This window comes from Dryas octopetala, chromosome 8 (genome assembly GCF_963921425.1).
Source record: "Dryas octopetala chromosome 8, drDryOcto1.1, whole genome shotgun sequence".
NCBI lineage: Eukaryota > Viridiplantae > Streptophyta > Magnoliopsida > Rosales > Rosaceae > Dryas > Dryas octopetala.
In genome coordinates this window covers 15,335,733-15,363,699 of record NC_141373.1, presented here as the reverse complement: position 1 = coordinate 15,363,699, position 27,967 = coordinate 15,335,733, and the positions used below count along the sequence as shown (strand labels likewise).

At 35.8% G+C, this 27,967-nt stretch overlaps 4 protein-coding genes and 1 long non-coding RNA gene across 6 annotated transcripts; 4 read left to right on the top strand and 1 right to left on the bottom strand.

Moving 5' to 3' along the window:
• Positions 1-353: 353 nt before the first annotated feature.
• On the top strand, positions 354-4,524 carry LOC147277563 (Peroxidase superfamily protein). Its single transcript, XM_086254141.1, has 3 exons — positions 354-627; positions 1,776-1,970; positions 3,722-4,524. Exons 1-3 carry the CDS (start codon positions 379-381, stop codon positions 4,343-4,345), a joined length of 1,068 nt encoding a protein of 355 aa, XP_086110267.1. The 5' UTR covers positions 354-378; the 3' UTR covers positions 4,346-4,524.
• A 3,842-nt stretch (positions 4,525-8,366) lies between these two features.
• On the top strand, positions 8,367-9,839 carry LOC147277562 (uncharacterized). The gene has a single exon (XM_086255662.1). It carries the CDS (start codon positions 8,367-8,369, stop codon positions 9,837-9,839), a length of 1,473 nt encoding a protein of 490 aa, XP_086111788.1.
• A 5,607-nt stretch (positions 9,840-15,446) lies between these two features.
• On the top strand, positions 15,447-15,951 carry LOC147277561 (uncharacterized). The gene has a single exon (XM_086255478.1). The coding sequence runs from the start codon at positions 15,512-15,514 to the stop codon at positions 15,773-15,775; it is 264 nt and encodes an 87-aa protein (XP_086111604.1). The 5' UTR covers positions 15,447-15,511; the 3' UTR covers positions 15,776-15,951.
• Positions 15,952-16,239: 288 nt separating this feature from the next.
• On the bottom strand, positions 16,240-23,418 carry LOC147277560 (putative serine/threonine-protein kinase At1g54610). 2 transcript variants are annotated; one of them, XM_086255472.1, is made up of 7 exons: positions 22,816-23,418; positions 21,931-22,212; positions 21,523-21,840; positions 21,182-21,403; positions 19,782-19,876; positions 18,304-18,412; positions 16,240-17,752 (listed from the first exon to the last, which is right to left on the bottom strand). In XM_086255472.1, the coding sequence occupies exons 1-7, from the start codon at positions 23,206-23,208 to the stop codon at positions 17,387-17,389; spliced, it is 1,785 nt and encodes a 594-aa protein (XP_086111598.1). In that variant the 5' UTR covers positions 23,209-23,418; the 3' UTR covers positions 16,240-17,386. The 2 variants fall into 2 exon arrangements, with proteins under 2 accessions (XP_086111598.1, XP_086111597.1); XM_086255471.1 differs by having other exon boundaries at positions 18,310-18,412; positions 22,816-23,223.
• A 1,909-nt stretch (positions 23,419-25,327) lies between these two features.
• LOC147277559 (uncharacterized) lies at positions 25,328-26,897 on the top strand. Its single transcript, XR_015124065.1, has 2 exons — positions 25,328-25,530; positions 26,316-26,897. It is a non-coding gene; the product is annotated as an uncharacterized LOC147277559 (long non-coding RNA).
• Positions 26,898-27,967: the final 1,070 nt, after the last annotated feature.

The window sequence follows — 27,967 nt, the reverse complement described above, 5'->3', positions numbered from 1 at the left end:
CTATTAAAAAAATTATTTAATATAATTAATAAACTGTTATGTGATATAATTAAATTATAAATAAATATTATTAATATTATATCTTACAAATATAAATATATTATCTAACATTATCTTTACACATGAATTCATTACAATATATGACCGTACATCTTTAAAATTTTAAAATAGTAGTTGTCAATTTGTCACTGGTAATACACTTCCAATATTGTTGCCAAGGAAATAATTATAATGAATACCCAAATTAGCAAATATATTATTCAACAGACCCAAAAAAGGAAATATGCTATTCAAATTCAAAATCTTAAAAAAATGAAATATCTGCCTATAAAAAGGAGGTCTCTGCTGCTCAATTTATCTATATCAAGAAACAAAACCATGGCTGGTGCTGCTTCATCTTCCTCTCTGCTTCTGATTTCTTCTGTTTTACTTTCTTCCTACTTTTGTGTACTCTCAGAGGCACAAGCCTCTGGGCCAATAGTTAAGGGACTTTCATGGACCTTCTATGAGTCCAGCTGTCCTCAGCTTGACTCCATCATAAGAAAGCAGCTTAAGAAAGTCTTCAAAAAGGACATTGGCCAAGCTGCTGGCTTGCTTCGTCTCCATTTCCATGACTGCTTTGTTCAGGTAATCATATATCAACCTCAAATATTTACAGTTTTGGTTCACTAATGCCAACCCATTTGCAAATTAAAATGCCTGAAACCAGTGACTTAATGGATGATTAGTACTAGTAACCTGTAATGGGGTTGCTAATTAATGAAGATCCACTAAGCATTTTCTTTGCATAAATATGGTGAAATTGGTTTTGACCTTTACTTCTTTTCTTCCTTCTATTTACCGAAGTCACTGCCAATTTGGAGCTTGTTAATTAGCAATTTAAGGAAAGCAGTATTAATTAGAGGCATCGATTATTATTTCAATTTTCTGGATCTCAACTAAATTGACAGTATTTTAATTGTTCAATAAATGGGTTTACTCTAGATTTCATTTATTTAGTGCAAGTAAAAACCTGTTATGTCATCTTAGTGAACGAAAGTTAGAATAATAGTTTATGTTTTTAGTGTTATTATTTTAAGCAAATATGTGGATTTTCCTTTAAACTGTTAAAAGTGATAGAAATTGGGAAATTTGAGGATAATAAATTTATTGAATGGGGGCAGGCATAATGGGATCTTCCCTCATCTATTTTGGGGTGGGGCCCACTCATGTATGTGGATCTCACCGGACATCTGTGAGAGCAGCACTATTAAAATTGCCTCACTAAAAGAATTACTAGCAGATGACCACATGTTAGAGACTCACAGAAGAAGGATTCAGCTTAATGACAAATCTGAATTGAGCTACCTTTCAAACTAATTCTTGAAGCACAGCTGGGATGCCTTTAAACCTTTAATTATCTTTTACTTAAATATACTTCTTGCAGTTATTATATTCAAAATTAAACCTGATTAATGGTCTTTGTCGGTCACTAATTTACTTTTAAAAATGTACTTTTTTAAGAGGAGAAATTTGGAAAACTAACCCATTTTTGTTTTCATTAAAGACTTTTAACCCTTTTTAAAAAAAGTATAGAATTTTGACCATCGAGAAGTGTGCTCGAATCCCTCTCGAGCACCACTGCTCGAAGTCTTTAATTAACTTAAATTTAGGTTAATTTTCCAAATTTCGCTTTTCAAAAGTTTGGTTTGTTAGACTTTTTAATTGGAGCGTTGAGATGATGAGCCAGAGACTTTAACAACATTTATTTGTAAAATTGAACAATAATATTGCAGGGATGTGATGGGTCTGTGTTGCTTGAGGGCTCAGCCAGTGGGCCAAGTGAACAGGAGGCACCTCCCAACCTGAGCTTGAGGGCGAAGGCTTTTGAAATCATCAATGACCTCCGTGACCGTGTTCACAAGAAGTGTGGAAGGGTTGTTTCTTGTGCTGACATCACCGCCCTGGCTGCAAGGGATTCTGTTTTCCTGGTAATTTTCTTAGTCACCTTTTCATACATTAAGTCATAAATAGTTGGTATTTTCTTGCACTATGAAAATGCTAGTTTAAGTGTATTTGATATAGACTTCTCAAAAGTGTATAAAATTGTGGATTTTATGGAATATGCTTTTTTAGTTTTCTTTGACAAAAATGGATAAAAGTGTTTTTTAGATTATATAATACGTACGTCCTATTAGGCAAGCGCTTCTAGGGAAGCACTTGATATTTTTAATGAATAGGCCCTCTTAAGATCAAATTTGAAGGTAAGAAAAGTCAATAATTAATTTCATGTCTTTAAATATTGAGGGTTCGACCCCAAATCTTATGAATTCTTTATATACTTATATGTTATGTTAAACCTAAATAATGTATATAAAAATATACATGGAGGGCTCATTTTTGTGGTTGACCTCAGCCCCTAAAATATCAGCCTTAAGCCTCCCATAACATGCCCTAAAAAATGAGTGAGAGTGAGAGAGGCAAAAGTCTTTACAGTAGAGATTATTTTATATTGCAGAAAGCTGGTACGTTGCACATTGAATCTACCTTAATTAATTCCCTGTTGTCCTTATCCACCGTTCAATATTTCAACCTAACTTTTAGCACAGATCTCAAAGATATGTTATTCCACAGGGTAGAATAAATGGATGTTATTGTTGGGATGTATGTGGAACAATGAATTCTTGCATTGCGTGTAACCAATTTTCACCGTATTTAATTTCTTATTGCTGACATACCCAACAAGCACTTGATAAAATGTGATGTCATTGCATTCAATTTTAACATACAAAACTTAATTTTAAAACCATGATATATAGACTTAGTCCCATATATTGACCATTGTTTTCTGTATACAATGGTTTACTTTCATCCCATTGGGGCATCTGAATCTTGAGCTAATTAATGCATTTTTTCTTATGATTTAAAATGTTTCTACTTGTGAAAGTTGTTAGAACCTTTTAGGTTAGACCAAGGGAGAGAATCCAGGCATATATTATAATTTATTATGATTTTCATATTAAAATTTCCTCCAACACATGACTATCTACTTTAAAATACTTTACTTAACAATTAACAAATCTTAGCAGCTTTAGTAGTTGGAATTGTGCTGCTTTTCCAAATTTAATTAGTGTATGAGCGAGAGCCATTGACAATGAGAAGCTAGGAAGAAGTAAAGATTAGTACAAATTTTAAAAATCTTAAAAGAATGTGCAATATTTTCTAGGGGAGTGTTAGGGTGCCTCAATAACATGAATTTTCCATGTCAATTATAATATTTGAATTTGTTATTTTCAACTCATAATTATTTTTCATGTAAGTTTTTTTAAAGACTTATATATCTATCCTTTTTTAAATCTTACAAAATTTAAATTAAATTACAAAAGATTAAGATTTTAAAATCCCCAAATTAGAAAAACCTATAGCTAAATCTTTGAAAAAAAAAAAAACGATTTCATCACAGAAAAAAGTTAGCCTTTACTTATTTAATACAAGCAGATTCCAACAAAGAAGGCAACACTAGGAGGGATAGTAGTGGAATGGGGTCTTTTCACTGATTGAATTTAACTCAACAAAGACGAAGAAGAAGGAGAATTTGATGAACTGCTTCCCAAAGAGTTTTTTTTTTTTTTTTTTTTAAACTTTTTGTCTATTGGTTTTAGATTGAATGTGTCTTTTTTACCATTGTCGATTAATTTTAAATTAATTGAATACTCTAATATTTTTTTATTTTTTTTTGCAGGCTGGTGGCCCTGACTATGATGTGCCATTGGGAAGGAAAGATGGACTAAACTTTGCCACACAAAATGCAACCCTTGAAAACCTACCCGCACCCTCAAGCAACACCAGCACACTTCTCACAGAGCTTGCCAAGAAAAAGTTGGACGCCACTGATGTTGTAGCCCTCTCTGGTGGCCACACCATTGGCATTGGCCATTGTTCCTCCTTCACTGACAGACTCTACCCAACCCAAGACCCTACCATGGACAAAACTTTTGCTAGTGACCTGAAAGAAGTTTGCCCTGCAAGTGACACCAACAGCACCACGGTGCTCGATATCCGGTCTCCCGACACATTTGACAACAAGTACTATGTTGATCTCATGAACCGCCAAGGTTTGTTCACATCAGACCAAGATTTGTACACCGATAAAAGGACCAGGGACATTGTCACTAGCTTTGCTGTTAATCAGACTTTGTTCTTTGAGCAGTTTGTGCGTTCCATGATCAAGATGGGGCAACTCAGTGTGTTGACTGGCTCCAAGGGAGAAATTCGTGCAGATTGCTCGGTGAGGAATTCCGATAATTCTCAGTACTTGAGCTCTGGGGTAGTGGAAGAGGATGAGGAGAGTTTGTCTGAGTTTTAATGGATGTGTCCATTCAATAAGTTAACTTGTTTATGTGTACTCTTTTTTTTTCTTTTTTTTTTTTATGGCTCTTTTTCCTTCTTGTGATGAAGGTTTACTTCATGTGCTAGAAACCCGTGAGACGGTTTAGTGTGTTTTCTGTTGAATGTTTATATAATAACCAGCTGCTTATGTTTAAATTGAGTTTTTCTCACTAATCTGATACATGTGTATCTTTTATTAATTAATCCCTAATCCCGTATTCAAACACCCCCCCCCCCCCCCCCCAATTTGACAATTATAAAAATTCAACCCTCTTCCCAAGATCACTTCTGTGTTATATAACATCATATGACATGCCAATATAGTGTTATTAATTTACTCAAATTATAACACATATATAATTATTAATATTTAAAACTTTAGACCTTAATTATATATATTCTTACAATTGTACACATGTTATAATTTAAATAAATTGATAATACCACATCCGCATGCCATTAGAGTCGCACCCAAAAAAATTTGGTGCTAATTTGCATATGTGGGTCCTGCACACCCTATTTTCTGCTATTCTTAAAATTTGTTTAAGGAAATTCTTTTTTTTTTTTTTTTTTTTGAAAGAAAAGGAAATTCTATTTAAGAGGGCTAAATTTTTGCTAGTTTTGAAATAAAACTTCATTCCTACTCCACCCTTTTAACAGGCCCGAGATATCAGGTTGCAGGGAATCATAAATATGGAGGCCCAAACTATAAGATAAGCTCACATCAACAATCCCTATCAGCAATCATATTTTGCTCCCTATAGAGTATGGCCATAAGTAGGTAAGCTTCTTTGGCCAGCCAAAGACTATCCGAGGTTCTATAAATGTAAGCTGGTTTTAGAAATCCCTTCTCAAGGTTGCATAGTTGTAAATAGATCGAAGACTCAAAGATGGATTGTGATTGGCACAAAATAAGAAATAAATCTGTGAAAACAAAACAGTTTCTAATAGGGCAGAATGAGTTTCAAAAAGTCTTACCCTTCATTAAGAGTTCGGGATTTTATACAAATCAATTGGTTCAATGGAAAGAGACTTTAACATACTCTAGATAGACTCCAAAGGATGTTATTTTGAGATACAAAACACTCTACAAATTCCCTAGGAGGGTTTGAAAGAAGAAAGAACCATTGAGTATATATACATACGTACTAGCTGCCAGCAACTAGGCTCACTAGCCTAATTAATTATCAAACTTAGTCTAATTAACTTGACCAAGTTCAAGGTTCTCAAGGTATCTTACCGAAATATCTTACTCTTAAGACGGGTCGAAAATTTGGCAGAATCTCTCTACAATTAGCCTCATGTTTGATTGTTATGTACATGGTGTAAAATCTTAACCCAAAAAAATTAAACTATGAAGTATGGACTACTTAAAAAATGAAACTTGTTCCAAGGGGGAAGGAAAAAGTTTCAACTAAAAGACTAGAATTGGAAAACTCCAACTTTTTGGTATGCGCGCCCAAAGACTCCCAACAAGTGGTATGCCTTAAAAGGCTAGAATCGGAAAACTCCAACTTTTTTGTTTATTTTCACAATTAGAGAGAGAGAGAGAGACTTTTAGAGTGAAAAGCTCTCAACTCACAAAAACCAGCTAAATGAGAAGTTGTGGAAATGAGGGGTGAAGTGAGGCATATTTTTAGATACGAGGGGCTGGAACTAAGGGTTGAGATCAATCCTTTAAATATGGATGGCTAGGATGATTTGTAGGTGATCAAGGGCTAAGATTGAAGAAAAACAGGTGATCTAATTGTGCGAGGCGAGTCGAGTCAAGCGGGATCTGGTAGGTCAACATGTGGATCTTGTTGAGTCTATAAATGGGCGAAACCACAAGTAAACGGGTGAGAGGAAATGGGTTAGGTTGCGGGTCGATGCATGGGTTTGGGTCCGGTGCATAGGTCTTCTATAGTCGAAACGAAGTCGTCAGTGCTCTAGCAAACCACTTCATGTCGCGTGGCACTTTGTCAGTCCAGTCAGCTTGTTGAATCAAAAAAAATAAATTTTCTTTTTCTAAAATCCTCCAAACTTCTTTAATTTACTAAAAATACATCTGAACTCTAAAATATCTCTTGAAAAATTCTGCGTACTCGTTTCACTAAGTACTATTTATCTAAGACCTTAAAACAACATTTTGACTTCCAGAATTTTTATAAAAAATCAAATTTCTCAAATTTAAATTTTGGAAAATAAAAAATAATCTTAAATACTTATCCTATTTCGAAAATTCATAATTCATTCTCGCAAACTCTAATCCACGCTAAATTAATAAACTTTATTGGACTCATAGAAACGTGCACTATACTACTATGGTCCTACCTTGACCATTTGACTTCAGAAAAAAAGTGTCACTCTGAAGAGGATAAATTCTATTCACCAAATAAATGAAAAGAAATTCTAATAACATCAAATAATTATTAGAAAATTAACAAAATTCCAAAATAAATAATGGAAAAATTCAGGGACATTACACCTACCCAACGATGATAATCCCAATTCCCAACAGTAGATTTTCTCTTAGAAGCTAGGAAACACTCATACACAAAGTTCAGAAGGATACACTCATATATACAATATAGACATAAATTCAATTTAGACACATAACTATATAAGCTATTTCAACGGGGTCCATGAACTTTAATATATTTCAAATATACACCCGATCTATTATCTAAATTGAAAAATGAATTTTTGTCCATTGATTCGTTGAGAGATCAGTTAAATGACAACTTGGCTTTTGCTGACCGGAATTACTTGATGACGTGGCGCTATCTCAGCAAACATTTCCTGCCGAATGAGCGACACAGGCCAACAATTTAATAATAATAGAGAGAGTGAGAGTTTGTGGGCTCGTGTCAGGGGTTAGGTGGACTCATGTCGCTCATTTCCCGCCAAATGAGCGACACAGGTCCACCTAACCCCTGACACGGGTCCACAAACTCATCACCTCTTTCTCGCTCGTTGAACACAAGTGAGAGATTTATATTCGAATTTGGGGGAAAACGTGATGTTTTTTGGAGACTAAAAGGTTAAGAGAGCGTTCGACGAGTGGGAAAGAGGTGATGGGTGTGTGGGCCCGTGTCAAGTGGACAGGTGTTGCTCATTTGACGGGAAATGTATGCTGAGTTGGTGCCACGTCGCCAATTAATCCCCATTAGCAAAAGGCAAGCTAACTTTTAACTGATCTCTCAATAAATTGATGGACGAAATTTCATTTTTCAATTTGTTAATATTAGTTAGTAATTAGTTAGTTGCCTTTATTAATAGACTGCCAGGTGTAATATTTTGGTTGGTTCTGTTAGTAAGTCTGTAAGAATCAGTTTGGTTAGCTCTGGTTATATACCCAGCTTATGTACAGTTCACGCACTCATTCATTCATTCATTACAGAAAATATATCAATACACTTTCAGATTTTTCTCTAAATTTCTCAAGTCTTTACAAGCTTTTATGGTATCAGAGCCCAGGCGTCCATGGCGTCCATGGCGACTTTCTTGCTCAGCTAGGTTCTGATTCAATTTCTACAGTTTCTAATTTCTGATTTTCTTGATTCGATCTTTGCGATTCCATTTCTACAGTTTCTTTTCATTCTCAGTACTTTATTTTCTTTGCCATTCAATCTCGATCTTTGTGTCACTCTTTTCTGTCACTCAATTTCTTCAATTTCTTTAATTTCTGCAAGTTGTTCTTGTTTCTTCAACTTGTTTCTTGCCCCTTGTTTTCTTGAAACCCTCAATTTCTTTACACTCCCAAATTCTTGTGATCTTGTTCTCGTTTCTGCTTTTTTGGTCTAATCATGACTACTTCATCTTTTTCTCCTGTATTTTTGCCTTCAATTCTTCTGGATGAGACCAATTATCCTACCTGGTTATTTCGCATGGAATCATTTTTGCGTGGTCAGAATCTCTATGGTTTCATTGATGGTTCTTTTTCATGTCCTTCTCAATATGTTTTCTCTTCCACTGAGGGACTCACCTCTGATGTTCAAGATCAGAATCTTGTGCATATGATTGGTCAGACTCTTTCTCCTGTTGCTTTCTCTTGTGCTGTTGGCAGTAAGACTGCTAGGGAAATGTGGTTTAATCTCCAGCAAAAGTTTGCTGCACCTTGCCGCCAGAATATTCTTCAGCTTAAGTCTAACCTCCAAGAGTTACAGAAAGGTTCAGATTCTATTGAGGTGTATCTTGATAAAGTCAAGGCTGCTAGGGATGCTCTTTCTATTGTTGGTGTCTCTCTTGATGATGAGGATGTTGTTGTCACTGTTCTTCGTGGCTTACCTTCTGAGTTTGCTGCTATAAAAACTGTAATCCGAGCTCAATTTGTTAGTTGTTCCATGAGTGAGCTGAAGACTCTTCTCAAAGCTGCTTCCTTGCTTCCTCTTACTGCTATGGTAGCAAAGGCTTCCCCATCTGCCTCTTTGCCATCATATGCTTCTTCCTCTAATTCAGCTTCTAACACCCCCCACCCTGTTCCTCTTGTTCCCCCAGGCTTCACTCCTCCTTCTTCTGTCTTCATGCCTTATGGTTATCCTCCTGTTCCTTTTGATGGCATGACAGGATTTTTTGCTAAGGGCAGGGGTCGGCTTTCTAATGGGGGTCGTTTCTATGGAGGTCGTGGTCAGCATGGTAGTTTTCCTCCCACTGGTGGATTTTCTCATCAATTTGGACATCACAATGATCATTCTGGAGCCCAATTTTCTCATAATGGTCATAATGGTCAGTTTTCTCATAATGGTCCTAATAGTCGTTTTCAAGGTCACTTTACTAGTCAGCATGGTGGGACACATGGTCTCACTTGCCAACTCTGTGGTAAACATGGTCATGGGGCACAGACTTGTAGGACGCTTAACCACTTTCAGAATGGCAATGGTGCCTCATCTTCTATTGAATGTCAGTATTGTGGCAAGCACAACCATACCGCTGATAAGTGCTACTTCCTTATTGGTTTCCCTAGTCAACAGCAACACTCTGCTCCATCTGCTATGTATGCCTCTACTACCTCTCCCACTCCTTATTGGCTTGCAGACACAGGAGCAACCAACCATATGACCAATGAGGTTCAGCATCTTACTGAAGTGACTGCGTATCCTTCTACTGATTCAGTCACTGTTGGAAATGGTGAGGGCTTGCACATTTCTCACACTGGAAATGGTAAATTGGTTACTCCTACTGGTACTTTAGCCTTAAAGGATATTTTAAATATTCCAAATCTTGCTGCTCATTTACTTTCAGTATATCAGCTATGTAAGGATAATAATTGCCTAATGTGGTTTGATGAATATATGTGTTGTATTCAGGACAAGGTGCAGGGCAAAATTCTCTACAAGGGACTGAGTAGAAATGGTCTTTATCCTCTTCCTCTGCATCTTCCATCTGCTTCTACTCTATCTTCATCTTCACCTTCTTTTTCTGCTTTCTTGGACAGCACATCAAACACTCCTTATGGCATCAAAGGCTTGGCCATCCTACTAATGAAATAGCTTCTATTATGTTGAATAAGTGTCGGTTGTCTAGTACATCTGATAGTGTCTCTTCCATGTGTGAACCCTGTTTAGCTGGCAAGTTTAGTAAACTGCCTTTTCAGTTGTCAAGTTCCAATAGCACTACTCCTTTTGAGCTTGTACATTCTGATGTTTGGGGACCTGCCCCCTTTCCATCCTTGGATGGGTTTCGATATTTTGTACTCTTCATTGATGACTGTACCAAATACACATGGATTTTTCCATTGCGCAATAAAAGTGGAGTCTTTTCTTTCTTTCAGTTTTTTGTGCTTATATTTCTAATCATTTTTCTACTTCCATTAAAACTCTGCGCACTGATGGTAGGGGTAGTATATGAGTTCTCAATTTAAGGAATTTTTATCCTCTAAAGGCATTGCTCATCAAGTGTCTTGTCCTTACATACCTGAGCAAAATGGTGTCTCAGAAAGAAAGAATAGGCATTTAAGAGAAACAGCTGTTACTCTCATGCACACAGCTTCCTTATCAAATCCTTTATGGTATCATGCTTGTGCTATGGCTGTTTATCTCATTAATAGGATGCCAACAACTATTTTACACATGACTTCCCCATTTGAAAAATTGTTTCATGCCATTCCATCCCTTGAGCATCTGAGGGTGTTTGGCTGTGCTTGTTACCCTTTGATGAAACCCTACAACTCAAACAAACTTCAACCCAAGACCATTAGATGTATTTTTCTTGGTTTTGCCTTAGGATACAAGGGGTTTATTTGTTATAATACTGTTGCAAGGAAATATATTGTGTCTAGGCATGTCCTTTTTGATGAGACTCATTTCCCATACGCTGCTAAACCATCAGTGTCTACTTCTGCTTCCTCTCCTATTCTGAAAGCTATTCAGCCACTTTTTCCTTCTCCTATATTTGTTCAGTCTGTTATTAATTCTACTCAGTTGTCTCCTATTTTGCCTGCACCTGTTCTTAATGACTCACCAGTTCTTGGAAGATCTTCAGCTAGTAATGATCAAGTTAGTGCTTCATATCAGTTTCCTACATATCAAATTCTCTCTACAGATGCTCATCTCTCAGGTCAGTCACCTATTGCCTCACCTCTGCATAATAGACATGCGTCTCCTCTGTCTAATACTCAAACAATCATTCATTTTGAGGGCAATAATGGTGATATGTCAGTCGATACTGTGCCTGGTAGTGGTGTTTCAGTCATGTTGGATAATACATATACCTCAAGTCCTCATTCAGATGCCACTACTTTACATCCTGTTCATGGTCTTACTAATGCCACTGTCAATAATCATAGTATGATCACAAAGGGTAAGAGAGGCGTTTTTAAGAAGAAAGGTTTTTTGTCCGTTATATCTTCAGACACTTCTATTCCTTCTCTCATAGAGCCCTCCAATTATAAGACTGCTATGACAATCCCAGAATGGAAATCAGCTATGCAGGATGAATTTGATGCCTTGATGACACAAAGAACTTGGACTCTTGTTCCTCTTCCTCCTAATAAAAATCTAGTTAGCTGCAAATGGATTTTCAAGATTAAGAAAAACTCAGATGGTTCAATAGCTAGACACAAGGCTAGGCTTGTTGCTAGAGGTTTTAGTCAAGAGCAAGGTGTTGATTATGATGAGACTTTTAGTCCTGTGGTTAGGCATACCACAGTTAGGACCATTCTAGGATTGGCAGCTCATTTTGGATGGAATTTACATCAATTAGATGTTAAAAATGCCTTTTTACATGGTCTGTTGAAGGAAGAGGTCTATATGTGTCAACCAGGTGGTTTTGAGGATTCCACTCATCCTACTTATGTGTGTAAGTTGGAAAAATCATTATATGGTCTTAAGCAGGCCCCTCGAGCTTGGAATGAGAGATTCACAGCTCATTTACCTTCTTTGGGATTTAGTCCTTCATATGCAGATCCATCATTGTTTGTTAAGATTGTTGAGTCATCTCGAGTTTATCTACTCTTGTATGTTGATGATATCATCATTACTGGAAATTCTGAGAGTGATATTCAGCTAGTTAAAGATGAGTTACAAAGGGAATTTGATATGAAAGACCTTGGGGATTTACATTATTTTCTAGGCTTGCAGATTCAGTATTTGAATGATGGTTTGTTTGTTTCTCAACAGAAATATGCCAAGGAAATCATACATAAGGCATGCATGGATACTTGTCATACTCATGTTACACCTTGTCAATTTGGTGTGAAGCTTTTAAAAGATGAGGGTGCTTGTCTCTCTGACAGTGACATATCTCTTTACAGGAGTTTGGTAGGGTGCCTGCAATATTTGACATTTACCAGGCCAGATATTGCTTATAGTGTCAATAATGTGTGCCAGTTTATGCAGAATCCTACAGATCAGCACCTCATAGCAGTCAAAAGGATCTTAAGGTATATACAGGGTACATTGACCTATGGGATTACATACAAAAGAGGAAGCTCAAGTTCTGCTACCTTACAGAATGCTACCTTGCAAGCCTACTATGATACAGACTGGACATGTGTTTCTGCAGGATTGCTTGATACTTTGCAAGCCTATTGTGATGCAGATTGGGCAGGTGATCCTAATGACAGAAGGTCTACTACAGGGTTTGTCATTCTTCTTAATGGCTATCCTATTTCCTTGTGTAGTTAGAAGCAAAATGTAGTCTCTCACTCCTCCACTGAGGCAGAATATAGAAGCATGGCAGATACTACCTCAGAGATCTTATGGCTTAAGAACTTGCTTGCAGATCTGCAAATTTCTTTGCCCTCTACACCTATCTTATACTGTGATAATATCTCTGCATTGGCACTTACATCAAATCCTATTCATAACTCCAAGCTTAAACACATTGAAGTGGATATTCATTTCACTAGGGAAAAGGTGAAAGCTGGTTCTCTGGTGTTACAATTTGTCTCTTCTACTGAGCAGCTTGCTGATGTCTTCACCAAGGGCCTTTGCTCACCTCAACATTCCTATCTTTGTTCCAGCTTAATGCTTAGACCCAACCATCAAGCTGAGGAGGATGTTAATATTAGTTAGTAATTAGTTAGTTGCCTTTATTAATAGATTGTCAGGTGTAATATTTTGGTTGGTTCTGTTAGTAAGTCTGTAAGAATCAGTTTAGTTAGCTCTGGTTATATACCCAGCTTATGTACAGTTCACGCACTCATTCATTCATTCATTACAGAAAATATATCAATACATTTTCAGATTTTTCTCTAAATTTCTCAAGTCTTTACAAGCTTTTACAATTTACATAATAAATCAGGTGTATATTTGAAATATTTAAAAATTTGTGGACCCTGTTGAAATAGCACATATAGTTATGTGTCTAAATTGAATTTATGTCTATAATATAATAACGGATATATATATATATTAAACAAATAATTAAATAATTAGGTAATTAATATGCGCATGCATAAGTGCTGAAGATAATGCATGCATCAGCATCACAAATCATAATACACCAAGGCCCACACAGCACCGAGCTAGCAGAAACCTGCCAACATCAATTAGCATAAAGTCGGAGATGACTCCACACCTTTTCATAAAGTTAAAGCTGGCAGGCTGACTTTCTATGTGCCACCGTGATGGACCAACTGACTAGACATGTAAATTAGAAGCGGTAATTTGTGTTAGTGGGTCGCCTTTATATCATCTCATTTTGTGTTGAATATTAGTCTACTCTAATATAACATATTTAGTTAATGTGACATGTCTGGATCTTAATTTAATTCGTTTGTAATCGTATTGTGTTTGGATTGACGAATTTATCTTGTGTTATAAAATTTTAAACATAATTTATTTTATTTTAAACCAAAACTATCTTTTATACATCACTTATAAACCAAAAATTAATTTAATTATAACCTTAACACAATAATTAAAAAAGAACTCTATAATTATATAAAGGCTCATATACTAAATATTAAAAAATGAGAAAAGTTACTAATTTTCTTTAGACAATAGTTAAACGTGTTTATCATGTCATAATCATATTACTCATATTTGACACTAATCCAATCGGTTTATTATTCGTGTTTTGTGTGCCGTATCATAATTGTGTTTGTATCAAAAAATAGTCATCCTTAATCCGCTAATTCCATGTCAGATTTGTGTCGTGTCAAAAATAACCACCTCTTATATATGTAAATATACATGCATGCATAATTCAGTTTCGAATAATGCTAGAGCGATCAAATTTTTTGGTCACATGTCATAGTCACTTGGGATTCGAAAAATGTTAGAGAGAAAATTTGAGAGAGATTACATTTGGACAAAAATAAATGCAATATTAATTTTTGATTACATTAATTGATCATATAATGTTGTTGGTTGTTGATAAGTATTCATTATATATATAACAATTATTATAAGGATTAAATACAATAACGTCTCCTATTTTAATATCTTTTTTCATTTTGATTCCTAAACTTTAAAACTTCATAATTGAATCATTGAATTTTGATTTATGCGTTTAGTAGATAAAAAAATTAAAACATTCATTTAAAAAACTTGATGCGATTAGGACAACTTGGTCCATTAATTTAAGTACTATCAATTCTTCATATATCTTCCCACTTTCAAACCTTACACTTTCCCATTGTTCCATCTTTCTCCTTTACGTACAATCTACTATTCCTTCTTGCTAATATTCAAGAGTGGATTGAAGTGCATGTATAGCTTAAGATATAGATAAATTAACCAACATACATATTTCTAGGAACTAAGAATTTAGAAATTGAGCTCCTAAATGGACAAATTGTCATTGCTTCATTATGTTCATTTGTAAACAAATATCTTTTATTTTGCCTTTACTAAACGCCCAAATTAAAATTAAGTACCAAATTAAAAACTTTTAAGAACCAAAATGAGAAACCAATGACAATAGGAAAAACTTACTTATTCTCATATTGTAGTGATGTGACATCCCTTAAAGAAAGAAATATAGTAATAAGAGATGAGAGAAAGAGAGAGATAAAGAAGAAAAATTATTAAGTATATCTGATATATTGTTACGTTATATAACTAATCTAATATGTAAGAGTATTATTAGATTGTGTATTTATATTAATTGGGTATAGTATTAATAACATTCACCTATATTATGACACGTTAGATTGGTGACACCACGTGACTATATATCGGATATATAAAATAATTTATCGAGAAAGAGAGTGAGAGAAGAGACAGAATCAATGAGAGAAGGGGATATTATATGGTATATATTACTTGGGGATAGTTAAATTCTTCTGATAAATGTACGAACAAGAGATAGACTCATACTTGGACTCTTAGACCAAATGGTCCTACCATGACCCCCAAGTAGTTGTGTTGTGTCTGCATCCCACCATGTGAACCATCAGTGATCAAGGCATATCCTACAACTAGGGCCCACCAACAACCCAACACCATCACCTCCACTGCCCTCATGATTCCCCTCCCCATAGTCCCCATAGTGACAAACCAAAAGCAGCCTCTCAACATCACACATGGGTTGCAACCACACTAGATCATTATGCATGCGTGCATCCACTTTCCTTGATGTTCAATCACCACCGTTCATTGCTTATATAACAATATAAATATCATGAAGCTTGAGAAAGGGGTTTCCTAACAAATTGAGTTGGCTTTTGCTTTGGCCAAAAAAGAAAAAGTTGGCTTTTGCTAGCTAGCTTTTGATAATGGAGAAGAGCAAGTCATTCCCTGGGTACACCTCAGCTTACTCCGGCGAATTCGGGTTCGGGGAGGACTCGAACTCGTACAACTTCAACGGGTCGTCCCAGAAGGGAAATGGGTTTGCAACATCAAGCGATCCAGAAATCCAGAGGAAGAAGAGAATTGCCTCATACAACGTATTTACAATGGAAGGTAAAGTCAAAACCAGCCTAAGAAACAGCTTCAAGTGGATCAAGAACAGGTTCACCGATGCTCGTTATGATGTATGAATCTGATTATCAATCACATATAAAATAGAGTTATTGTATCCCATAATCCCAACCCTTCTTGTTTACTTGATGATCGCCCTCTTGATTGTATACAGTTTGTGTGTCATGGTTGAAAATTCCACATCAAAGATGAAAAGCTAGCTAGAGAGAAAATTCTCTCTCAGTTGAGAAACGCACATAGAGATTAGAGAGTGTCATGATGATGGATTGCATGTCTATATATGGCCTACTTTGCATGAAAATTACATGTATGCATGCATCTATTGTTAGGGCTACGGCCATTTGAATTCTAATAAGTTTTGGTGATAAATATATAGTTGAGTTAATTACTTTAATTACTTTTATTTTCATCCCCTGGCCTCCAACCTTGAGTACATTTACTAGCCATCGATCTAGAGGCAAGTGAGGTCCCTGGCACTTCTTAAGGAGGGTACTATGTGAGAGAGAGAGAGAGAGAGAGAGAGAGAGAGAGAGAGAGAGAGAAGGTTTGCAGGGGAGGGTAAGAGAGCGAGGTGACATGATGAGGGATGAAGGGAGAGGAGTCGCCAACCGGCGGTGGGCCAACACCAGTGACTGGCAGCAAAGAGGAGGGTGAGAGAGCTGCTGGCTGTCTTTGTTTTTGGTTTTTGTAAGTTTATTTAAAGAGTATAATTGGAGGTGAAAAAAAAAAAGAAAAGAAAACAAAAGCCGACTAATAAAAAAATTTAGGGTATGAATAGAAGCACTATAATAAAATTTGTTAAGAGTATATGGATACAAATTTGGTCGATGCATATTCTTAATTGTCGTATTTCTGCCATTATATTCTTCAGAAATTCTTGAATTAGATTTTTTTTATTTTTTTTATTTTTTTTCATGTTGTTGTGGAAATCTACCTGTTTGTGAGCTACCGAAGCGAAGGAGTCCTGTAAATCCTAGAGCTGGCCTCCATATGCTCTTTGTGAACCGTTAGCTCCAACCCTACAGATTTAGCCCCCTAGTGTTCTGAGCCTTCTTTTACAAGTTCAGCTTAGCTAGCTCTGATACCAAATATATTCAGAATAACAACAAAAACTAGGAATTGTAATGGAAATAAAGCTGCTAATAGAAAATAAGGATGAGATTTCTAGCACCATCAACCTTAGAGAAATTCATATTCAATGCTGACATAATTCTTTACAATCCCTGTAACAATTCCTTGAAGTAGTACAACCTAAAGACGATGGAATTACTACTTCTTGTGTACAATATTTCTAATTGAAATGGAAGCCACATAAGTGTGTCACTAGTAGGTTTCACCTCTATCAAAGAAATAATACACAAGATAGTCAGTTGTGATTGTACAAATATTCATATTCTTAGAATAATTTGTGAGAAGCTGAAAATAGAGATAAAAATGTGGATCAAAGTGCCTAGACTTGGGATCGTTGCAATAATCCAATTAAACCAAGCCCCCTAAAGAAGAAATGTAACCTTTGATTTTCTTTTTCTTCCTAGCTGCCTCACTAAACACCAACATATCAAACACAGAGCGGTTCATGTGCAGGGGCATATTATACAAATAAGAACAGAACAGAAACCTAAAGGTGCAGCAAACGATAACAACACCAAATATGGTTCAGTTCTACTTGGTCATCCCATGATTTGATTATCAATAGCATAGAGTTCTAATTGCTCCCTTTGATTTGATTTTCTGAATTCTCTAGTGGATGCAGACCTGTGGATGATCTGATTTGATCTGTACATGCTGCTGTCCTTGTTATAATTGGTGGTGTGCGTTTTAGACTTGGGTATTGGAGGTAGATTCTTGATGTTCTTAACAGCATTGGGATGGGCTTGGGCTCTTGGGGACATTTTCTGGTTGGAAAATTGAACTGGGGAAAGCGAGAAGATCGGGCTTTCTTTCCGGCCAGCCTGGTTTACACTAGAGGAAGTACTGCTGGTAGTGCTACCAGGCTCTTCACTTTCAACATTTGACTCAGAAGTTTTCTCCAGCTCCTGAACATATTTACAAATCACATAGTCTTCAATACCCCCGAAAAAGATTACATGCATTCGAATAACTTGCAAGTTTTGCTTTTCCAGTGGAAATAAAGGCCATCTCGATGTTTCAAACTAAGGTGTGCCTAACTTTAGGTTCCATTTGGATGGAAGAATTTAAAAGGAGGGATTTGTATGTGCTTTTAGTGCAAATTCCTTGATTAGACTTTTAAGAATATGAATTTTTCATGAAAAAAAAAGTCCATTTATAAATTTAATTATTCAAGAAAAAGAGGGACTGAAATAACTTTTTTCTCTTGACTATTTGAAATACCTGTTTTTTTAAATAACCAAATTTATATGTCAATTTTATAAACATAAAAAATTCATATTTCAAAAGTCCAATTAAGAAATTTATACTAAAAACTCAAATCTAAATCCCTCAATTTAAATCCTTTCATCCAAATGGACACTTAATTATGAAATTGTTGATGCACCTTGACAAAAGACTTAAGGGGAGAATGGAGAAGGGATGAGGGGAACCTGAAACGCTGAAAGTAAGGACTTACATTTACCTGTTTGGAAGATACAGAAATTTCTTTAGATTTTTCAGCAGATACATCTTGTCTCCGGTGTTCCCGCAGTGTTCGGGACCGTTTCACTTTAGAATTCCTAGACCTAATACAATGAGAATTCTAATCAGATTCCTCAAGCAACAAACTACACCTTAAATCCTTGCATTAGGCAATCAATTTCCAAGTATACAAATGTAAGATATTGGTATAGAAAATTTTATATAAAAAGTAGAAGCCATTATAAAGGGAAGTCTAAATTTTTTACATGGTACTACCTGATTCCAGTCTGTAATAAATCTAAATATCAAATCGACTACTCATATAATTTATGGTTATTGGTTGCATGGTTACGTTAGAGAAGAAGTCTTGCTACCCAAGGACTAGCTTCCTTGTGGGTTTCGTATTCCTCTTAGGGTTGGGTGTTCTATTACTTGTTTATCTGTTATCTCTCCTGGAAGGCTAAGGAATGAGAGGTGTATATAGAGACCCTGTATTATGTAATTCTATTCATTGAATAATAAACTTCTACATGGTACCTGTAGGTTAATATCATACTCTTCCCTTACAACTTTGGGGTCAGTTGTAATATCCCCTCGAACTCTTAGATTGTGTCAAACAGCTCCTTCGTTAGATTTGACCATTAACATACGGGAATTGCACATGCTAATCATGTGAGGCTTATATTTCACGCTACTTAAGTAATGGATGCCATGTACACAAAATACTTATCAAACTATGAAATTAACCCTCCAGCCTCCCTCTATTTCTGCATGATCAGTCTCTATCTCTCTCTGTCTACAGCACAAATCATACACCATTTCCATAATCCTTTAATTAATGACTAACATAATAGTTTAGACAAATGATATTATTACAGAAAAATGACCTTAAATAATGACATTTATTTAAGACATTATTAGATATTGGTACACACAAATGCATGACACATATAGAATAGGCTTTAGGAAGTAGGTAAAACAAGTAGTTAATCTTATGCTATTAGATCTCTTTCTATAGATAAGATTAGAGCACTTTTAATCTTGGTCGTTTAGGGTTTGGTATTTTTTTTTATGGAGGGAATAGTCCAGGATTAACTACGTATTTTAAATTACTTCCTAGAGCATGCTTGCGTATGTGTGTGTGTGTGTGTGTGTTCATGGGTTTAGGGTGCCAGGATCATGTGCCCTCTTATGCCTGTTATTCCCAAAATCATTCACTACCATACAGTTGAATGATCTATTCAGTATGATTTTTACTCATGTGCACATGCATAGGTTCCTGCACTTAAATCTACAGAAAAACAGAAGCCACATTTCATAATCATTACAAAGCCATAATTGGAGAGCTAACAGATAGAAAACCAAGGTTCACTTAAAAATTGCAGCCAAGGTTAGTGAAAATGAACAAATTAACAGGATGCTAATGTCATGCTGTAAGATAAATTCATTATCTGAGGCGAAGCATCAACTTACTTTCTCTGCTCATTGGTTAGTTTCGATTCATCATCCTCATTGTAGATTACAGGTAAACCAGAAAGGTCACATGCCAAGGGGCTTCTGAAAAAGAACTGTAAGAACAGAGTACTTTTTAGTATCATATTAAAAAATTAACACACAACTCAAGTGTACACTAGCAATGCAAATTCAACAACAGTACAGACGGTCAAGTGTACACTCACTCATACTATTTGGCATGATGCTCACAAATCAGGAAAGATAATAATTACCATCAAGCAAGTAGAAGAGAAACAAACCTGAGTTGTTCCCTAATGTTAAAAACACACACGAGCAAGTAGAAGAGAAACAAACCTGAGTTGTTCCCTAATGTTAAAAACACACACTAGCAAGTAGAAGAGAAACAAACCATTTGAAAGGGTGAGAGTAAGAAGAGAGAGAAATTCAAGTTTCAAACCATTGGCGAGAGAGCACTCTACATTGTGATCTAGCTCAGATGGTAGCATGTCAAGACCTAGCATAGCTGAAAAAGGTATGGGACATAGGAAATTGATATGCCACATCTCCAATTTGGTTTATAAATTTAGTTTACAGAAGAAGGGAAAAAAAACACTACACATAAAACATAATCACAAACAATATCCATATCAAATGCATGGTGTCAGAAGATAGGGTTCCTAGGACATGCCTTAAGTGATAGATCTCAGGGGGTGCAGATCCATAATAGACATATAGAAATTATTGTACATCAAGTTGTAAAACCAAAAAAACAAAAAAAAATTAAAATAGATGCTTTTCAAATAATGTATTTTTTAGATGGAGTGCAACGTTTTCTATTGATGAAGTAAAATTTTATGAGCATTAGTACATTAGAATTCAGTATGAGATACGCTAAACTTGCAATGCTGAACATAGTGCATTACAGATACCACCCCAAACTATGTCCTGTTTGACACTTTGCCCCCAAACTAAAATTTTTTGATGCATACCCCTCAAACTCAATTCCATTAAACACTTTACCCCAAAACCGTTAAAAATTAATTTCTCCCTAGCAAGAAATCAATTTTTAAATGGTTTTGAAGTAAATTGTTAACGGAATTGAGTTTGGGGGGTAAAGTGTCAAAAATTTTAGTCTGGAGGGCAAATGTGAAACAAGGTATAGGTTAGGGGTGATATCTGTAATTAAGCCTAAGAACAATAAAGTAAGAAACAGAAGAGAAACATACATCAGGTTAACAAATATAATTCTGAATAATTTGCAGAAACGAGCAGTAATTAATAAATAATCTTAATCATTATTAAAGACTCAAGAATATGCCAAAACATTGGTTGCAACAAAGAACATTATAGTTACTAACAAAACATGTGGTTGGAATAAAAAATTCATCAAAAGAGTAAACCTTCCAATTTGTACATACTTCATTTTTGAGAGCTGAAGACGCAGAGCCACGATAACCAGGATCTAAAGCAAGAAGAGTGCTCAACAAACCCAAAGAAGATGAAGGGAAATCCCTGAAAGCTTCTTGAAGACTGGGTTTGAATGAACACGGAGGTCTGAAAGTTGTAGGCAGCTTCAGTTTTTTCCAGTATTCTTCTGATGGTGTGCCACAAAGCTTGAAAATCCTATGAAGTTGCTCAACCTAAAAGCAAGTAAAATGTGTTTGAGATAGTAGCGAATGGAAGTAAGATCATAAATTCAATCCTCTCTCTCTCTCTCTCTCTCACACACACACACACACACACCCCCGTATTGAATTACCTCTGTTCTACCAGGCATAAGTGGCCTCCCTGTAAACATTTCAGCCAAGACACATCCAGCACTCCAAAGATCAATGCCAATTCCATAATCTGTAGCACCTAACAGTAGCTCAGGAGCTCTGTACCAAAGTGTCACAACTCGGTTTGTGAGTGGACGCTTAGGGTTTGGAGTATAATAACTTGCAAGCCCAAAATCAGCAATTTTCAGCATTCCATTTTTATCTATCAATAGGTTTGATCCTTTGATGTCTCGATGTAAGATTCCCCTATCATGGCAGTGCTGCAGACCTGAGAGAAGTTGATGCATATAGCACTTGACCTGTATCAAAACTTTAGATGAGAAATTGAGAGTCTACAATGAATCAAAGTGTTCAAATTAAGAATCCATAAAATGAGGAGAAAATCAAACCTGTGGTTCAGTAAGCCCTTCAGGGCTTGAAATAATTCTCGCCAAATCTGACTGCATGAAATCAAAAACAAGATAAAGGCTGTACTGCATTCTTGATGTCGCCAGTCCTTCAAGCTTAACCACATTGGGGTGGTCCAATTTCCGTAATATTGTAATCTCTCGTGCCATAAATTTAACACTCTCAGGTTCTGATGAATCGAATCGGACCTTCTTCAAGGCAACAATTTTTCCAGTATCCCTGTCTCGAGCCTTATACACATTGCTGTAGGTTCCTTCGCCCACCTACAACACCAAGCATTTAAATGAAAAAAATTACAAGTTCATATACCAGTCTCCTCTCAATAATGATCTAGCCGACTAAAAAACTTGTGCTTTGCTTGATTACCAAGAATATCTCGGAAAAAACAGCCAAATTAAGATTTTATATCTTAAATTTTTAGTTACTTGGGAACCCAAAAAACAAGTATAATAATAGACTCCAAATTGTAATTAGCCTAAAAAGAAACTGTATTGCTTTGTTGGTCTGAGTTTTCAATTTTTCAGAATCAAATCAAAGGATCCCCCTCCTCTCTAATTTCCTATAAAATGGAGAAAAGGGAGGAAAGATGAGTAACCCCCAATCTGAACACGAGAACATCCAAAGTTTTCCAACTGTCCAGCATACTTAGCTTGTTGATTCCATCAAAAAAACCACTCAAGATTCCCAACAAACTATCAGAACAATATAATTTCCCATCACTATGGAAGGCATAAGAAAGCATCCATATAACATACCAAATACCATTTTCTTTTGTTTTGATAAGTATCACATAACAATTATAATTCTAACCATATGCAATAATTCAAAACCATAAAAGTTTGAAACTGAGAAGAGAAAGAGCAAACCTTATCCAGCTTATCATAAGAATCAGCACTCTTGGGAACCAAGCCAGCCAAAACATCTCTTGAAATGTTATCAGTGAGCCATTTAGGCCAACCATCCACCATCTTCTCCTCGTCAACTGATATTCTATGAGGAATACGCTCGCTATCTTTCTCTCCCTCACTACCAGTTAACAACACCCATTCTTCTCCTGCATTACCATTGCTACTACCAGGCTCAACATTTGAAATTCTGGGCTCCTGTCTATAGGGCCTGAAAGACTCCTTCTGTGAGTGGCCGGTTGATCTTCTGTGAGCATCAAACCAACCATTTCCCACATACCCATTTTCCAGTTCCAGCTTATCTAGTCCCCCAGGTTTAGAACTCGTCAAAGGCTTGGCCTGAACGCACCCCATTGCGTTTTGGGTCTAGACCAGTCTTGGTTTTCTTTGAGCTGATGATTGGGTAAAGGGTTGCAGCATAGCAGAGCAGAGAGCAAGAGAGAAGAAGAAGAGAAGAAGAGAAGAAGCAAGAAAGATCACGGATAATAGAGGAATATAAGGAATATTGGCCGTCCATGGCCGGCAATTTGGAAGCTTGCTGTGCGGGAGAAAACAGAGGTCCTTTTCCTTGATTTGTTGCTCTTCTTGGCTTTCTCGCCGAATTGGAGCTTCGGAGGAGGTAAAGAGGGACGGAGCTGTCACGTGCAAAATACGTGACAATCCGTTTTATCTTTTTTGCCAAAAGACATTTTTGTCCCTGGAGTTTGCCCAACTTGAACTTTCGTCCCTGTAGTTCTTCTGTTTGTAATTGAGAAATTCTATACATACCCAAAAATCTTATTATTTTACCTAATTTCACAATTTACCCAACCATCACTTTTTTAAAATTAATATTTTCTCATTTTACCCAACCCAAGTTGCTCAAGTTGTTAATACCCAAAGAAAATGTAAAAAATTGGCACACATATCTTATTTGGAGCCTCGAAAATAATGATTTGACCCCCCATTCGAGTTAAACACTTGATTGAATGATATAAGGTCAAAACTTTGGTTAGGATTGGAATTTGGTTATGGAAGAGGTTGAAGATGAAGATGAAGATATGATGTTGGGTATAGAAAGAAACAAAGGTTTTTTTTTTTTTTTTCCATTTGTCCTCAATGGTCATTTTATCATGGGACATAATTGTCTATTCATGATTAAAAATTTTGTTGGGTAAAATAAGAAGAATGTTGGGTATGTATAGAATTTCCCTATGTAATTTTCACCTTTGTAGTTTCATTGTGTTATCACTTTTGGTCCAAACTGTGGATTGGGTCATTTTCTTCCATTTTTATTGTCATTATTGTTCTTAGAGTTTGATTTTGTTAGGCCTTCAATTATGACATCTGATAAAGAAAAGAAAAATCACGTTACATGATTTCCTGCTAATTAGAGGTTGTATTTAGTCAACTAATTATTGATTCATCTTACCATATTTGTTATGCTTAGATTAAGGAGATAGCTTATTTCTAGCCTTTTGTATAGGATCATAACCTTGTAATCTTGTATGAAGTCTATACTCAATTCAGAGAAATATAATAAAAAATTTTCCACACATCATCTAATTTTTCCACATGGTCTCAAAGCAATAAGCTCTTGGTGACCTAAAAACTCTTGCAAGAGAGACGTGCAAAAGAGAGAGAAAGTCCTATGGTAAACCCTTTTATGGTAGGTACAAAAATCCTTAGTTATTTGAGTGTGAGTCAGTCCTAAATTTTTAATAAACTCACTAAACATGTGACGAAAAGACAGTTATCCCTTTTAATTGCTTAGTCCTATCTAGTCTTGTCCTCCAAATGAGATCCTCACGAATTTGTAAGTGCCACAGTTGTTCATGTAAAGTAATGGACCAAATAAAAAAAGGGGAATGATATTCACCTTTTCTAATCTATTTTTTTCATCGACTTTTTTCTTTATTATTCTTATCTTGCGGTGTATTTTTATAATCTGAACCGTTTATTTTTTAGATTATTCTTTGAAAATTATCTCTTCAGAAAAATTAACTAAATCAAAAATTATTTGATTATGTAATCGTTATTAAATAAACTAACGATGAATCAAACTGTTACTCAAATTATTTGTTTATTTAATTATAGTTATATAATTAAACGATTTTTAATTTAGTTAATTTTTTATAAAGATGATTTTCATATAATGATTTAAAAAATAAACAATTTTAACCATAAATTTATACTGTAAAATAAAAATAATAAAAGAAAAGGGAGATAGCAATTCTCGAGGATCATGTCAAACACAGGGATCATGAAAGTGCATATTCAGTCAAACACAGGGATCATGTCTTTTGGTCTATCTCTTATTTCAACTCCTGTGGACCTGCACACGTGAGAACTTTCATTGGTTGGGTGAATTACATGTCACAATTCTTATGCTGCATCCCCAGACTTGATATTGACACGTCATCCTCTGGGTTCATGGTGGGTCCATTCTGATGAGATGAGATGTGGGTGCGCACAGGGTCTCAACTCTCAACCAGTACCCATTTGCGTGACTGCCTCGAGGCGCTTTCTGTCAAGCAAAAGAGAGTAATGTTGTTGCTCTCCGTCCTTTGGATTTCTCCTACCCCTGAATCTTGATTGGCAAGAAACCCTAAAATCCTGGAAAATAATTGCCGACACTGTCTGGGCCTCAGCTCTAACAAAAAATCTCCAGGTTTCTCCTGTTGGGTCTCTTCAAAGGTATGTTTTATTTTGTTTTATTTTATTTTAGTTTTGTAGAATGTGGGTCTTTGACAAATGGTGGTGAAATTGGATAGAAAATGGAATGGCAGCAGAGAAAATCTAAAAACCCCAGAAAACAGAAAGCTGAGATATTACTGCCTGATGCCCTTTGAGCATTGAGTATGTATGCTTGACCCCAATGGCCTTTGAAATTTTAGGTGGGCACATATCACATATGAATTGAATGGAGATAGAAGAAGTTATAAATACATGAAAAGAAATATACAAATTGAACTATCAATGAATGGTTTTGTTCATGTGACACTAAGTCATTGGCTGTATCTTTTATGCTCATGAAATTTTGGGAAGCAATGGTCTAATGTAAGTAATTTGGGTTCATAGTTTCAATTAATTGACCTCAATGCAGTTTATCTCATCTTAATGGGACTGACTCTTTGTGTACAGTCAACCCAAAGAGGAAAGGCGTTTGTGAGTTAAAGTCAGATTTTGACTCTTTGTTTTCTAATAAATCGTTTTAGTTAATCATTCTATATGATGCACCATGATTGTGGAATTTATTGATCATATCACTACCAAAACAACTTGTCCTGTTTAAAGTTTATGTCCAGAATTTATTGAAATTTATTTTAGTCACAACTCTTTAGCCATCACACCATAAACATGTTGTAAACGCAATAGCTATCTTTGATTTGCATTAATAGCTTTAAATGGTGTGAGGTGGGATTGTGACCCCAAGTGAAACATAGCTTTGAGACTATGAAAATTTTGGGCTGTTCTTGCAGGAAGTTTGGTCTGTTGAAATGTGTCACTATCAAGCATGGGAAGATGATTCACTGCAGAGTGAACATTATGTTCAAAGTACTGCAGATGGCATAGACCCTATGGAGACAAGGTGGGGAGCCCGGTTGGCAATGTTGGAAGCGCGAATAGCACGAGTTGAGGCTAGGGTGGAAAGACTTGAGGCAAGGATGTTATATCTGCAAAAGGGAATGCATGTTGTTTGCGTGCTATTTCTGATTACTCTTATGTATGCAATATTCAAGTAAATGTTAGGGTTGATTCGCTGATTAGTTTCAGCTGTATGCTCTTTTTCCTGTGAGATATCTAGTTAGGCTTCGGATGATTTTCTGACCAGCAGAATTTTCTTGCAAGTAATGGTAGGTTAGGAAAATGGTATCCTTTTTTCTCATGACACTCTTGAACTGAAATTGAATTTGGCAACAGGCAAAGGCAAAAATAGACCCCAGTCTAGTTATACATTGAATTCTGCTGTCATGATTTGTCAATCTCTGTATGTGACAATTTCAATGTTGTTATTTGTCAGTCTGTTTATCTGGCTAATGAATATCTCTAGAGTATAGTCATATTATTGTCACTGAGTCATGAAATTTTTTGCCCAATACAACCATTTCCTCTCTTTTTTTTTTTTTTTTTTTTTTTTTTTTTTTTTTTTTTCTTTTTCATATTCTTGAATATGATTATTATGGCTGAGAGTTCACATTAATGGTTCTGTAAGCCTATAACCATTGAAGCTCAAGCAGGTGCAACTTTTCTCATTCCAGCCCTACTAGATCATAAGTTTAACTCACACCTGTTTAGCCAAATTGAACATTCATCATGCTCGAAGACAACCCTCAAGCAACGCTGCATGACCTGTGACTCTTGGTTACGAATTTGATGTTTAAGACTCACGAAAGATTGAAAATGTGCGCTGACCAGAGCCTGAAGGCTGTCCTGTAAGTAAATCTCAAAGACTTGTTCCATTCATAGTTCTTGTTTTTCCATTTCTTTAATTGCATGAGAGAGAGAGAGAGAGAGAGAGAGAGAGAGAGAGAGAGAGAGAGAGAGAGAGAGAGAGAGAACTTGAGCTCATGCAAACTTAAGTACTCCACTGATTTAACAATTTTTTGTATTTGGTTAATAGTACTGAGTTGACAATTTGTTCTCACTTTTTGTTCCCCCTTGCCGTGCTTTTAGGAAGGAGCTTTTAACAATGGGCAAGTATTGGCATCCCATGAAAAGAATTACTCAATCATATGTGAAGAAACAACCTTCCCCAAGCCTAGGATTCATATTTAATTTTGGGAGATAAAAAAACCTGCACTTTTGAGAAGGCCTTAAATTCTGTCTTGACTATTCTAGAGGACAGCTCTGAGCCATAACATTCTACTCAACCGAGTTTGTGAATAATATAAGTAAATGCATACACTCCAAAACTGAACACAGAATGCTAGGGAATATATGAACATATTTTATACTTCCATCATATTTTTCTCAGTCCTGTTCAGCTGAGCTCGTTTCGTGCTTCTATTTCATATTCCACATTCCAACACACATGACAAAGTTACATGTTAATTGAGATTGACAAGAAGAATCAGTCCAAGCATGTAGGACCCCGTTTGATAACATTTTTGTTGTTTATTTTTTTTAATTA